At 34.4% G+C, this 14,796-nt stretch overlaps 2 protein-coding genes across 2 annotated transcripts; one reads left to right on the top strand and one right to left on the bottom strand.

The window, feature by feature from the left end:
- Window positions 1-1,168: 1,168 nt before the first annotated feature.
- On the top strand, window positions 1,169-3,065 carry LOC111470195 (remorin 4.1-like). Its single transcript, XM_023115725.1, has 2 exons — window positions 1,169-1,904; window positions 2,615-3,065. The coding sequence occupies exons 1-2, from the start codon at window positions 1,272-1,274 to the stop codon at window positions 2,804-2,806; spliced, it is 825 nt and encodes a 274-aa protein (XP_022971493.1). The 5' UTR covers window positions 1,169-1,271; the 3' UTR covers window positions 2,807-3,065.
- A 550-nt stretch (window positions 3,066-3,615) lies between these two features.
- On the bottom strand, window positions 3,616-14,239 carry LOC111470012 (putative elongation factor TypA-like SVR3, chloroplastic). The gene is made up of 14 exons (XM_023115454.1): window positions 13,906-14,239; window positions 13,466-13,572; window positions 12,841-13,044; window positions 11,267-11,443; window positions 10,120-10,272; window positions 9,405-9,494; window positions 8,464-8,598; window positions 8,251-8,367; window positions 7,344-7,495; window positions 7,182-7,266; window positions 6,398-6,492; window positions 5,683-5,848; window positions 4,561-4,756; window positions 3,616-4,082 (listed from the first exon to the last, which is right to left on the bottom strand). Exons 1-14 carry the CDS (start codon window positions 14,132-14,134, stop codon window positions 3,949-3,951), a joined length of 2,040 nt encoding a protein of 679 aa, XP_022971222.1. The 5' UTR covers window positions 14,135-14,239; the 3' UTR covers window positions 3,616-3,948.
- Between the last annotated feature and the right edge of the window lie 557 nt (window positions 14,240-14,796).

Below are 14,796 nucleotides of genomic sequence, written 5' to 3'. Positions count from 1 at the left end.
TGAAATAACGTTGCTTTTCTTGACACGTGCTGATCTCTGAGTGGTTTAATGACACTAAAACTTAATACTGGTGGGCTCCAGCTTCCCTTAGTCCAGCCGACACTAAACGAAGATTTATTAATACTTCAAAAAAAAAAAAAAGATTGATTTAGTCGAAGTATATTGCATTATCTTTTTAATTTTTATAATAAATTTATCAACATTATTAAATCAAATATAATCATTACTTTGCATTATTATTTTTTATTTATTTATTGAAATAGACATTTTAAAGCAATTATAAAGAATAATATATATTTTATATTAAATTCCCATTATTTACAACCACACCCTTTATCTTTCACTTAATTAAAATGTATTTAGGTTTGTAAGTTTGTGTAGTTATGGGACAAAGCGCCACATTGAGATATTTCTTAGTTTTAAATATAACAGATAGGTTAATAAATTTGGTTCTATTCTCTCGGTCATAGCTTTGTCTGAACTAAAACACTTTTTTGCTCCAACATTTCTTAGACATTCTATCTCAAATATCTTTCTCGCTCATTGGTATGTGATATCAATTCATTCATGTGTGTTTTGGGGGTCACAAATACAATGTGAATAAGTTTCTATGTAAGAGCCAAGCCGACCGGTAGTAAATACTGTCTATTTTAACCTGTTACAGATCGTCATCAATCATTATAAGCAATTTTCGTTATCATTTTCAAACCATGTGAGATCTCACAATCCACTTCTCTTCTTCATTGGCATACCACTCAGTGTTTGGCTCTGATACCATTTGTAACCGTCCAAACACACTACTAACAAATGTTATATACTTTGGCCCATTGCATATCGCCGTAGTCTCATGATTTTAAAACGCATTTGATAGGGAGATGTTTCCAGACACTTGCATTCTAACTCGTAAGGTGGCCTAACCCCCTTTTTTAAGCCAAAATTCTACCCATCTTTTCTCCATTTTTTATTTAAAAAAACAGATTAAAAATGAAGGAAATATATTTTAAAAATAAAAAGAATAATCGGAGGAAAAAAAACAAAGAGAGAAAAAAGAAATTAAGGAAGAAAAGTAAAATAATAATTTTGATATTTTTGATTGGAATGTGTTCCACGTAATACATTTTGTGGCTAATAATTCCCAAATTTCAAATCAAACAAATTATTCATTTTGGAATTATATTCTCAAAGGGACTTTTTCTCTCTTTCCCCCTTCCTTCACTCAAAATCTTCTCATTACTCATAAAAACACTCTCTGCATTTCTTCAATTTCCACCATGTTCAACGATCAAGCACTACCAGCAGGAACCTCCAGACCTACTCATGGCGGAGACGATGAAGATCAAATCCGCGAAATCCACGCTCTGACTCCCACACGACCACCGCCGGTGACGGAGAATCGGAACCGCCGCGGAGAGGCTTGGGAAACGGCGAGCCAGAGATCGACTTCAATGGCGAGCGAAGGCGCTTCCAGTGAGAATTTTACTTCCATAAGTAGAGAGTTCAATGCTCTGGTGATCGCCGGCGCGGAGATCGGCGACGGTTATCGCCAGGACCGGCCGATTAACGAAGCTCCGAATAACTTGAGCAGGATTGGAGAGGAAGATCAGGCTACGCCTGAGGAGGAGACGAATCCGTTGGCGATCGTACCGGACGGTCATCCGTTTGATGATCAATTAACGCCGTCGTCAATCACGAGACAGGAGAACAGTAGCGGCGGAGGAGCAGCAGCGACAAGAGAGATTTCGTTGCAGATGGTGAAGAAGGAGGAGGTGGAGACGAAGATTAGCGCATGGCAGAACGCGAAGATTGCAAAGATTAACAATCGGTTCAAGAGAGAAGATGCAGTGATCAGTGGATGGGAGAGGGAGCAGGTTCAGAAGGCATCTTCGTGGATGAAGAAGGTTCAGGTACGTGATTTGAAATTGAAAATGGCGATTTCTGTTTGAAGAAATGCGTTGTGTTAGTTGATAGATTGATTCAATAATTAATTGCTCTACTTTGTTTTTAGAGGTCATTTATGATCAATTAGTTATTGCATGAGTGTGTGGTTGAACATGTGAACGTTTTTTTCAACCTGATTCACTTTTCAACCACAACTTTCCTTCCTATTTCATTCTACTTTTTCACCTTTTCAATATTCTATTTTTCTCTCTCTAAAATCTGAGTAAAAAAACACGTTTAGTTTTACTGTCCTTTTTTGAAAAATTCCTTTGGTTGATTCTTCAATACAAGTCTAGATTCATTTGAAACCTAACGCATCATCTACTACAAGAAGTGAAAATCAGTTTTGATTTCTAAATTTTTTGTGAAACTAATAGTGTGCTTCTGGAATGTAGAACAATTTAGTTTTAAACTCAGCTGTTCACTTTAAATTCTGCCACACTTTGTTTGTTATAGTGAGACATATTATTCAAATCATTAATTTGATACAAAATGTGTTGAGAAACTATGTTATCTAATAAACAAATTTAACCCTTAATTTAGATAAGAGTTTTCATAGTAGATGATTAAGTTAAATAAAAATAACATGAAAATTTGAAAGTTAAAAAGAATGAACATATAGTTCCATGATTCATACATTATGAATGGGATGAAGTGAGAATTTGAATATGTGCAGAGGAGGTTGGAAGAGAGGAGAGCAAAAGCGCTTGAAAAGATGGAGAATGAAGTGGCGAAGGCGCGCAGAAAAGCAGAGGAAAGAAGAGCATCAGCTGAAGCCAAGAGGGGAACAAAAGTTGCGAAGGTCATTGAAATATCAAACTTGATGAGAGCAGTTGGAAGGCCACCAGCCAAGCGCTCCTTCTTCTGAATTCCTCTCTCTTTTGATGACAGCAGTTGGAATTCGTCTCTCTTTGTAATTAATTAAGGAGATGGATAATCAAAACCCTCCATAAACAGATTTACATTTTTCTTTTACTTGAGAGAACAAAGGAAAGCTATATTATACATCGTTCTCTACCAAGATCAAATCTTGGTTTCTGGTTGGTTTTAGTTTAAGAACTTGTAAGTAAGAAATGGGCAATTAGTCTATGTGTTTATACGAGTTTGTCTTTATCAGACTTCTTTTAGTTGTCACGGGTGAATAATTGATCTCCAACGATCATCTTTTTGCATAGTAATAGATATATAGTTGAATTATATAATTTTTCCGTTTCAGACTTAATTTCTTTTTTAATTGCTATGATTCTAATTTTAATGTAGTCTCTACCAAAACCTCATAAATCATCTTAGTTTAAACGGTTTTTTATCTACTCGAAACACGTATTTATTTCATTATATTTTTTTACTCAACCCTAGACTCTTAATATAGTTGACTCATACAATAGATCAAATAAAAATATTACTCACAGTCAATAGAAAAAAAATGCTAATATTGCATTGGTAATGATTGTTCGAGAGAGAACTAAATTTAAAAATTTTAAATTATAGGAATCAAAGTGAAGTTATGTTCAAAGGTTAATACTCAGAACTAAACAGAAATAATCACATATCATAAGCACTAAATTAGCTATCATCAATACTTCATCAAATTTCTTTAATACTCATTTGGCTATAAAGTATGCAAAATCAAATCAAAACAAAACAAAACAAGACATTGCGTGCAAATAAACAAGCATATTGCAAAAGTAAAAATAGACTAATATGATATGATTGGAGCCAAGGAAACCTCCAAGCAACAGCAGAGGTCAAAATTACATCAAAATATAAGGGAAAAAGGAGGCTGGTTCACTTTCTAGTTTCTACCAATCAATCACCCCTTTGGATGGTAATGTCTTGTCCTCTCTTATGTACAAATAATACAAACTATTGTAGATGGTAGCTTGATGCTTAAACCATTTAGTATTGACTAAAAGCTCTGTTAAAGCTTATGAATTCAAACAAATATTGCTGCAGTATAGAGACTATCATAACCGCGTTTTTCGGACTGTGAAGTTTCTCGGTCACAAATATCTACCTTGTTTTCTTCGTAAGTTTTGCATTTTTGCACATTCGGATGCTCGAGGGAGTGACTTCAACCAGTTCATCTTCTTGAATGTACTCAATACAGTCATCTAAACTATAATCCAATGGGGTATCAAGAACCACTGCAAAAAGGCAAAAAAAATTATTTAGTGTAACTTCATCTCTTATATTTCTAAAATGAATATAGAAGAATTTTTTCCAAGTATTTGATAGGTTAAATATCATTTTGGTCCAGGCACTTTGGGACTTGTTCTCTTTTAAACCTTTATATGTTCATATTTAGTCCATGTGCATTCAATAAATCTTAAGTCTCTACCGCTACTTCACGGTTAAATTTTCTAATAACAAATTCATTTTAAGGTGCTTTTAACTTGTCTTCATATTTTTCTGAATAATTATTGATTACGTAATCAAACACTGTTTCTAATAGACAAAAAGTATCTGATTAATAGTACCCGTACCCTAAGAGAGGAGTTTGTAATGGTGGCAGGTGAGGAGGATTCTAAGTGCAATATCTATTTTTGAGTGAAGAATTAAAGCGGAGGTAAAACTCTAACCTGAACATTAAAAAAATAATTGAGGTGATCGAGTTGTTCTCACCTGTTTGTTCTTTGTTGGAGCGAACGTTTGTGGCAGCTTTTTTCTTGCACACGTTAAGGGATAAGTCCCCAGGCCGTTGATGAATTCCAACTATTTGACCTTTGTAAACATCTAAGCCGGGACTCACAAACATCTGCCCTCTCTCCTGTGAACTAGCAAGGGCATAAGATGTTGTTGTGCCTTCCTCAAAAGCAACCTGAAAAATCATTCGCAGCAGCTTCATCAGGCGTTATTTAATTTTTCGACGAGTCAAAGTATAACACACGCTTTTTTTTTTTTATTACATATCCTTCATCATAAATTTTCAGAAGATAAAAAAGATAGCATTGCAAGAGTTAAAAATAAGTTGTGTTTCGGAATATTAAAGGTTTAATTCCTGTTTTTGTCTCTAGACTTCTATGCATTCTATGTCGATCCTTAGAATTTCATACAATTGGTCAAAATCTTGCCATTAATTTTATTTAATAAATTACCAAGCAGAAATTTGATATAAATATATCTTTTATTCATTTACCAATCAGTAGATGTTTATCGTTTGAAGCCACATGTAATAAATTAGGTATCAAGTCTATGTATTAGAGTTATTGTTTATTGATTAATGGAAAACTAATGGTTAGGACTAACATAGACTAAAACAAAACATTTCAAAGTTGAAAGAACAAATCAAAATATTGAAAATGGATCAAAACATATAAACATGAAGTTCAGGGGATCAAAATAGAATATAAATATATTAAAAGACTGCAGATATATGGGGGGGAGTGAGACAAATTTCCCTCACATTAATTCACAAGGTCTCTTACTGGCTACAGCCGTAATTTTTTAACCAAGCAAAACACATCAAAGCAGCATTTTTTTATTTAATTTTTTGTAATAAGCAAGAGAAACAACAGTTCGAATAAAAAAGATTTGAACGCAAGAAGAAAGGCCGTGAAAGCACGAGAGAGGCTACAGGAAAACTTTTCAACATTCTACCGCCAAAACCAAACAAGAACAAATACAGAACATGACAGAAAATAATTCTTCACACATGGAACCCCCAAATATTTAAAGCAATAGTTAAAGCCCCCCATCAAAATAATTCAAGTAATAATAATTCAAGTAATAAGATAATTAAGTTACCAGTGAACCCTGATCACGAGTGTGAATGTCACCAGCCCAAGGTCCGTAAGAATCAAATATTGTGTTGAGAATTGCTGTGCCACGTGAAGCTGTTAAAATTGCATTTCTCAATCCAAGAAGCCCCCGAGTTGGAATCTTATATCTCAGAAAAGTCGTCCCTTCAGACCTGGAAATAGGTATTGATAGAAATTAGAAGAATTAAAATTGGTCTAAGTAACAAAAGTAAAATTCACTTATGGCCCTTTCTCGTTGTAGGTAAAGACTGCACATAGAAAATGTACTTGATTCTTGAATAATAGAGCACAATTTTGATAAAATATCCTTTAGCATAGTATATACATTATTTAACATCATCAGAATGTAAATATGCTATGCATGTGGATTAGTAAGTCGCAGTAACAGCAACAGTATGCCACCGTCCACTATTAAATTTGTGATACAGGCCTCTCCTAGATAGAGTTTTAACAATGAGATGAGTTGTTTAACTACAGTAACTGGATGTCACCTATTTGTGAACATAAATCTAAGCTCACGATACTACAGGTATGTCATGTTGATTGTCAAGTCATTGTGTTATCAAACTCAACACATTAGTCAAGCTACTAATTCTCTGATCATCAGTTCGTATGATGACATTGTTGAAAGTATTATCAAATCACATCACCGTGCCAATGTTTAGTTTGGGGGAACAGAAATCAAAGAGACGTGTACAAACCCCACACCCTCCATATCGAACATCTGTCCACGCCTCTTGCCCAACAGTTCTACAACTGATCCCATGTGTTCTTCTGGTACTTCCACAGTGGCAATCTGCATGGCAGTTTTACTTGTTATGATTATGAATGTCACTGATATAAGAAGTCAATCAAATGTCTCACAGTAAGAAATACTGTTCAAAAGATGAAGCACGTGCATTTAAGAAGACTAGATGCAAAACAAGATTCATATGGAAATTGTATTAAAATAAAAGTGCTTTGACAATCTACTTTATAGATTCATTCTTAACGATTTTCATAATGGATTTTTTTTTTCCCTATCTTCAAATCAAATGTGTTCAACGCAGGATTACAATAAGGAGCCAAAGAAAAGTGTTTACTGTATTTTATACATTACATTATTATTAAATTTCAGTTTTCTGATTTGGTAAACTATTAGACTTTGTGTATTGGTTACAATCTTGGACATACTCGAAGTCCACTGTATCTTGAAATCCTAATCTTAATAAGATTTTAATAGGGTGGTCCTCAAAAACATGCTCTAGGAGAACAAAAGGAAAATAATAATAACTTTTTAAAATAGTTATCCAAGTATGTTTTCACAGAATTTTTATTCTAAAAAACCTGCAAACTCCTCTTCAAACAGTGTATTCTATTCCAGTATTCACTATTTTTAAATCCTGTATAATCTACAGAACTTAAAACTTAAAAAATTTAGCAGTGAATCAATCCCATTAAAATTTTCCAACACTGTCCTGCATCATATAACAATTAGAAACTCACCTCATATGGTTCCACCAATTGGTCATTCACCCTTTTTGTTATTACTCTAGGAGGCCCCACCATAAATTCATATCCTTCCCTCCGCCTAAAATGAATGAACTTATTAGTCATTAGAGGAAGCATACAAGAAAAGGTGGATCATCCTGAATATGAAATTCTTACATGTTCTCTATAAGTATTGTGATATGCAAAGTACCCCGACCACTAACAATGAACGTATCTGCTGTTTCACCATCTTCAACTTTCATTGCCAAATTACGCTCAAGCTCCCGGTAGAGTCGATCCCTTAAGTTTCTACTAGTGACATACTTGCCCTGCAATTCAAAATAACGACACATATAGAACCTTACAATTTTTTTTTCAATTTGTAATTTAGACAGAAATGTTGTCTTTTGTATTCTTCAACTATGCAGCACTTGTAGAGACTTTTTTTTTTTTTTTTTTTTTTTTTTTTTTTTTTTTTTTTTTTTTTTTTTTTTTTTTTTTTTTTTTTTTTTTTTTTTTTTGAGATAGTAAATAAGAATCTCGCTCTAGGAAAGGAACAGGTAACATATCCATCCGACCAAGCTCACATGGTAATGAAAAGTTTCCAGCATCTCAACACCATATGTAGAGTCTCCATAACCATTTTTTAACGAAAGCCTTAATTTTCTTTTTCATAAGTTTTTCCAACTCCAAGGCACCTAGATTCCATTTTTCTTTATGACATCTCCCATCAGAGTTAGCCCCCCTAGAGGAAGTTCCTCATGATGGAAATACCAAAGTCATTTAGCCAAGAACGCACTCTTACAGGCTCTTAAGTTTCCTATCTCCAAACTCCCTCATCCACTAGCTTCATCACCACTTCCCACCTGCATGAATGGGACCCTCTCCCTTCCTCAATCCCTTCCCTTTGTGATACTTGGAAGAAATTTTTGCAATCTTCCTTGGCGTGAAGCTCTGCTTTTCATCCTCTCCCTTTTGTATTTTCAATTATTCAATCAAATTAGCTTCTTACTAAAAAAAACATATAAATATTTGTTTAAAGGAAAGAAAAACTAGGACTTCCGGTAGTATCATTCAGGCATACCTCACGACCAACAAAAGGAGAAGTGTTAATTGAGAATGACATCTTTACTGTCGGTTCTTCCACCTTAATAGCAGGTAATGGTTTTCCATATTGTTTGTCAGCAATTGTCTCACCAATCTGAGAACAGGATATCCACAATAAAGATTTCGAAAACAACAAGAACAAATTTCAATAAAAGAACAAAAGCTTTGCAAAAACTGAATTCACTTTTACCTGAATATCATCAACTCCACAAACCGCACATATGTCACCAGCCTGCACCTTCCCTACAGGGACTCTATTGAATTTCTCATATACAAAAAGCTCACTAATTCTTGCATATCTACAAGAATCTTCTGATGTGCATACCTGGAAAAAAGAAGACAGAAAAGAAGGCAACAAATCAAACTTTTGTTAAAAAGAGATACATAAAGAAAGGGGGGAGATAGCATAGCCCTAACTCAAGCCAAATAATATTAGAAAAACACTTCCCATTTAGCATTAATCAAATGGAAAAATGGCACAGCCACCTAAGAGGAGGTTACGGAACAGAAAGGACCTATTCAACCCCCTTTATAAACCTTTCATTCCTTTCTAGTCAATAATCCCAAAGAATAGCCAAAATTACGTTCTTTTAGGGACACAAGCTTCTAATGAAGAAATCAAGTATACAAAAGGAGAGAAAGGGAAAGGATAGATAAAACATTCCCCAATTCTCAGAGCTTATGAGATTTACACCCCACTTGTTATCAAAATAGACAGAGAAAATACAATTTTCCAATAAAAGAACTCCAGAAAGTAGCCAAAAAGTAAGAAAAAGCAGAAGTTCAACTTCTTTGAATCAATCTTAGAAGATTCTAAAATTCTATTCAAGGCAAAGAGTCCTATATTATACGAAGAGGAGCCATGCCAATCATTTAGAACTTTAACAAATATTAGGGAAAAAAAGGTGGTAGAACTGTGGAGGCCCAAAGAGTCAAAAGATGAGACAAATATCCTGTCTCCTGCTAAGAGACCTCCACATCCTGAAAGATCCTTCTATTCCTTTTCAACGATCTATTCCAAATAATAGCAAAAAACAGGTTGCTTCAGAAACCTCTATCATGAAATGGAAAGGCAACCTTAAAGAAAAGCAAATGCTGGTAAGTCTAGCTCAACCTGCAAAATGGACTAACCTTCACATCCATTCCTTTTTGCAGTTCTCCAGCATGCAGTCGACCAATGGCTATCCTTCCTTTGTGCTCGTCGTATTCAATATTTGTAGCCTAGGATAAGAAGTGCATATTAAAATTGAGACATGTTTTAAGAGAATAAAAAGTTCAAGACAAAAGAGTTGAACTAAGTTTTGTCAAATTTGGAGAACTGAGAAGCCTATGTTTGTCATCCATGTTGCATCTTTAAGAATGTCACATGAGACTTGAGTACATAATCACATACTAAAACGTGATATTAAAGTACAAAATATGCAAGAATTCATTTAATGGACTCGTCATAAAGTTTAAGATACATGGTGGAAGGATTAAGAATTGGGACCAAAGAATAATAAAAAGAAAACAAATTGGGGGCAAATAGAAGATATAATGTTAGTGGCTTGAACAAGCTTACTTATGATGTGTGTGAAACTTAGATTAATAAAAGTAGAATATTTCAAAACCAAACAAGATAGTACAGTTTTTTACGTTAAATAATGAAAAGTCAGAAATTGAATTCATGTGTTTTTTGGTTTAGGATTTAGGATACTATCATTCTAGAAAACTAACTTGTAAAAGTTCTTTTATTATCCATAAAGATGTGATATGTAATAATATTCTCGCGGATCTTCAACAGTTCAAATCAATTATATTATTGAAGGTAAACGAAGTGTTCACAATAAAAAGAAAGATCACTTACAAGCATTTGCAATGCACCATCTTTGTCAATACGTGGTCCAGGGATGCATCTGATAATAGACTCAAAAAGTGGTCCAAGATCTTCTCCCAATTTTTCAGGAGATAATCCAGCCTTACCTTGAATGCCACTGGCGTAAATCACTTGGAAGTCGCACTGAACCAAAACAAAAGTTGGAGTGAAAAAGACGTTGCTTACACTATCAGAAATAATGAAATGAAACACTAAAAAACATTCATATATGTGTCAGATTGTGTGCAATTTCCCTCTACTGAGTGAATCACTTAGAATGACTTCCATTAATAATTTTCAATAACCTCCGCGGCTCTAATATTATAAGGTATGTAACAAAGCATAAAATATTGTTGTAAATTTGAAGGTGCTCATTCATTAGTTTTTATGCGGGGGGTTCTCTCTATCTGGCCCTTAGGCTTTTTTTTGTGGCCCTTGGTTTGACCTTCTCTAATACACTTCTCGTTGCCTACAATATATATATATTGTTATACATCATCCTTTACTTCTATCTTAAAGTTAGGTTAAATATCCTTTAATGTTGCTCTAATATATAAAGTGTCTTTAACAAAATGGAAGGTGGCCTTCCTCGTGGATTGGATGGTGACAAAAAAGGATGAATTTTTTTATCTAACTTGCAGTGGTAATGACGTACGTTGACCACGGTGATGGTGGCAATGGGTTTAAGTGAAAACAATAAAGCTTACAAAACCTAAGGTGAAAAATAAAAGGGTTTTAAACCCCAAACCCAAAAGTTCCCAAAACCATAATGGTTTACAAATCCAAAATGTCCTAGGAAAGTACCTAATGCTCTAATACCGTACAAATAGTATTTGGCAAAATATCAATGTACTCCATGTTAGAGAGACACACATATACAAGTACACGAGAACTCTAAACTCAAGAATGTGCAATTACAATAAAGTACGACTATACATACAATATATGTTATAACAATAATGTTGTTAATTTCAAAAGATTGGTTGTTGTCTGGTACCTTGTAAATTGTAATATTCTGCCACATTGTTCAATGCACTTATTATATATCCTTTACTCAATACTTATTATCTTGTTGATTCTTATCATAAAGCATAGGTATAAGGCCATTATCCATGATTTTCAAATACTGTAAATGTACCTGTTCATCTGACGCGTTCAGTTCAATAAATAGTTCAAAAGTGGAATTGATCACATAATCTGGACGAGCTGAAGGTCTATCAATCTTGTTGACCACGACAACAACAGCATGCCCAAACTCTAGGGCCTTCTTAAGCACAAATCTTGTTTGTGGCATTGGACCTTCAACAGAATCTACCTAGATAAATACATAGAAAAAGAGGTGATAGCACAAGAAGATCAAAGTTAGAAACATATTTTAGAAGATACCTTTAGTAAAATTATAGGCAAGATGAAAATAAAATCTTTTGGACCTTATTACTTGATAATTTGCTCTGGCATATCAGCCTTGTCCATTTGAAAAATAAGTTGAGTTTGTTTAGCATTTTTATTCTGAAACAGTCCCATCTGCAACTTAAAATCCTTTACTCTCTTTCTTTTTTTTTTTTTTTTTTTTTTTTTTTTTTTTTTTTTTTTTTTTTTTTTTTTTTTTTTTTCATGGAAACTATCTAGAAATTTTAGTAGGTTATTGAACTTCGATAGAAAGAAACTCCAAGGAAAGCTAAAGGTCTCAGTTTCAAACTATGCAATCAGATTTCAAACGAAATTTTTTACTTAAGAATAGAAATAGAGAAACATGTACGGTAAATCCATGGGAAGTCACCCCACCCTTTGGGTTAGGTGAAGAATAAGGTGTTTAGTTGAAAGAGCAAGAACCCTGTAACAAACATTATAATAAACTATTTCCATCAAATATTCCTCTCCATAAAATGTGTGAGAGGGAAATACCTTCTACTCCATTAAACTTGATAAATAGTAAAATTTAGCCCCTAATTTTGAAAAAACGCCCATATAACCCTTTAGCCCCTAATCTAATAATATTTTTATGATGAAGCTACATCAAGTTATCAAACTTACAGTTGTTACTTTTGATTAGGTGGCAATACAAATTATAAATTAGTCAAATATTTAACAATCATTTATCTAGAACCAAAGTACTTGCAACCTTACTATTTTATCTTTAACTCACTTGCAATCACTCTATCAAACCTTCAACTTTCCACTGACTTGACGCCATAAAAAAATGGGTAGACACGACAAGCATGAGATAAGCCTCTGAGGTTGCTTCTTTTGTTAGTAGGTTATTGGAAAGTGACAAGTGATCCACAGTGCACCAAGAATTGACACGTCGATATAAAAATTTAATTAATTTTAGTCCCTACTCTTTTAAAAAGTTATCAATTTAGCCCCTGTTCGTCAAATTTAAGCATAAATTTTCACTCAATAGAAACTCTTTAATACAAATTTATAATTACATTTGAAGTTCAGTAAGTGAAATATCATGCTAAAATTATGATTGAAAAATTAGGAAAAAATGGAAATGAAAAGGGACTGAATAAGTTACTTTTTAAGAGAAATTTTGAAAGTATGGGAAGCAAAATGGACATTTTGAAAGTACCAAGTACCAAACCGAACCAAAGCAAGAATTATAGGGACCAAAATAGTATTTAAACCAAAATCAAATTTTAAATATCTAAAATATAAATTTGAAGATAGAACCATAGTTTCAAATAGGTAGAATATATTGAAGAATACCACAAGAAGAATCCCTTCCACCATATTGAGAATGCGTTCAACTTCACCGCCAAAATCGGAGTGCCCAGGAGTGTCAATAATATTGATCTTTGTATCCTTATATGTAATAGATGTATTTTTGCTCAGTATTGTAATTCCTCTTTCACGCTCTAAGTCATTTGAATCCATTATTCTTTCTTTCACAACTTGGTTGTCACGAAATACCTGCAATTGAAAATATGAAATGCATTAGGTTGAAGGTTATTATTGTCAACGTTTCTTGCTAAGTACACAGTCTTAGATTGCTTTTAGAAAATAAATTACATGAACTCCAAAAGGAGAAATTGTTCGAGGAGTTTTACACCCTTGGATGTATGGGAAAAAAAAACTATAAAGTACTTCGAATGTTTTTCATGATCATTTCTAGCTCTAGCTCTAAGCTCTAGTACATCAAATGATTGACATAAAAAATAAATAGGGCATAACCCAGCAGGTACAACATAGTTCGTCTTTGCTCAAAATCATTGCATAACGCTGCACTAAACAGTACTGACGATTTGGAAATCATGCAATCGTAATACAACAGAATGAAGAATTAACACCGGCAGTGCAAAACAAACATTAGAAATGATTATCTGGGTATTACCTTCGCTTGTTTCAACATAGCATCGACCAAAGTTGTCTTTCCATGGTCTACATGAGCCACTATGGCTATGTTCCTTATATCTTGTCTCCTCATCAGTTGACTCTTCTCTAATGCAAAACATCAGCCCAGAAATGAAAATTCCAAAGAAAAAAGTTAGTAATAAATTTTGGGTGGGGTGGAAGACCAATATTAGATTTAACGTTGATGCAACCAAATAATCTCCCAACACATAAAAACCATAAAAATCACCAAAAACAAAGAGAGATTGCACAAGTACAAAAACTTTCATAAACTATAAGAACTATCGATACTGGTTTCCTAATTCCTCGTCGCAGCATAGCAAATACAGAGGTCGAGAAATGGACAGTAGCTTCCTCTCTTCTCATCAACACACCGATAAATGAACAAATAAAACGGACGTAGAGAGAGAGAGGGGATACCGGTGCGGGCTTCAGTAGCTTCAGAGACAGAGCATTTGACCGGACATCGAATTGGAACTCTCGAGCGAGAGCTGAGAGCTTGTTTAGGCAATGAAGTTGAAATCCTAGAGGACGAAGTGAGGGCATGGAGCTGCTTAATTTGAGGAGTGAAGACTGTTCCGAGTTTGATTATGGGGTAAACCAATGGGGAAGAGGATAAGGAGCTGCTGAAGGTCATTACCATTTCCATGGGTGCTCTGGCCGGCTCTCTTCTCTCTCTTGCTGAAGGGAGAGTGAAGGATTTGGCAATTGAGGCTGTAAAATGAGGCCTCGTCCCGCCTTACAAAGTGTTGAGGATTTTGTTTAATCCATTTATTTGGTATTAGATTGATGGTTTATTTGTTCGCCACGTCCTCCAGTCGCCCCATCGAATGTCTTGGCTTTTCCATGGTTTGGCTACTAGAGGCCACGCTTTTTCTTCTTTTCATCACAAGATTATCTCCAACATTCAAATTATGTAGCTAAGCTTGTGCTAGAGTATATTATTCAAACCATAATGTTATCTTCTTCAATGTTGATGCTATAAAAATCGAACTCATAGCTTATATCGACCCCTTCCTGGCTCGTTCATCTTCGTGCTCTGTCTCTTCTACTTTTGTTGGTACTCGTTTTCCTCTTACAACTCATCCCTTTCTCTTAGTCGGTTATTGGTTATGCTCTCCTTCGCTTTTGGACTCGTCGCATATATCCCTCTCTTTCAATCTTTCTCATTTTTTTCGTTCGTGCTTTGATCAACGATCCACTACGAGGTGGTGTGGTATAGTCACACCAATAACTAGAAACAACCCCGACAACCCTCTAGTAGCCATGAGAGATATCCCCATGAAGGCGTATGGCTCTAACTGTTGTATA

The sequence above is a fragment of the Cucurbita maxima genome, unplaced genomic scaffold (genome assembly GCF_002738345.1).
Source record: "Cucurbita maxima cultivar Rimu unplaced genomic scaffold, Cmax_1.0 Cma_Scf00043, whole genome shotgun sequence".
Taxonomy (NCBI): domain Eukaryota; kingdom Viridiplantae; phylum Streptophyta; class Magnoliopsida; order Cucurbitales; family Cucurbitaceae; genus Cucurbita; species Cucurbita maxima.
Note: the sequence above shows the minus strand (reverse complement) of the source record. Positions and strands in the feature narration are given on the sequence as shown.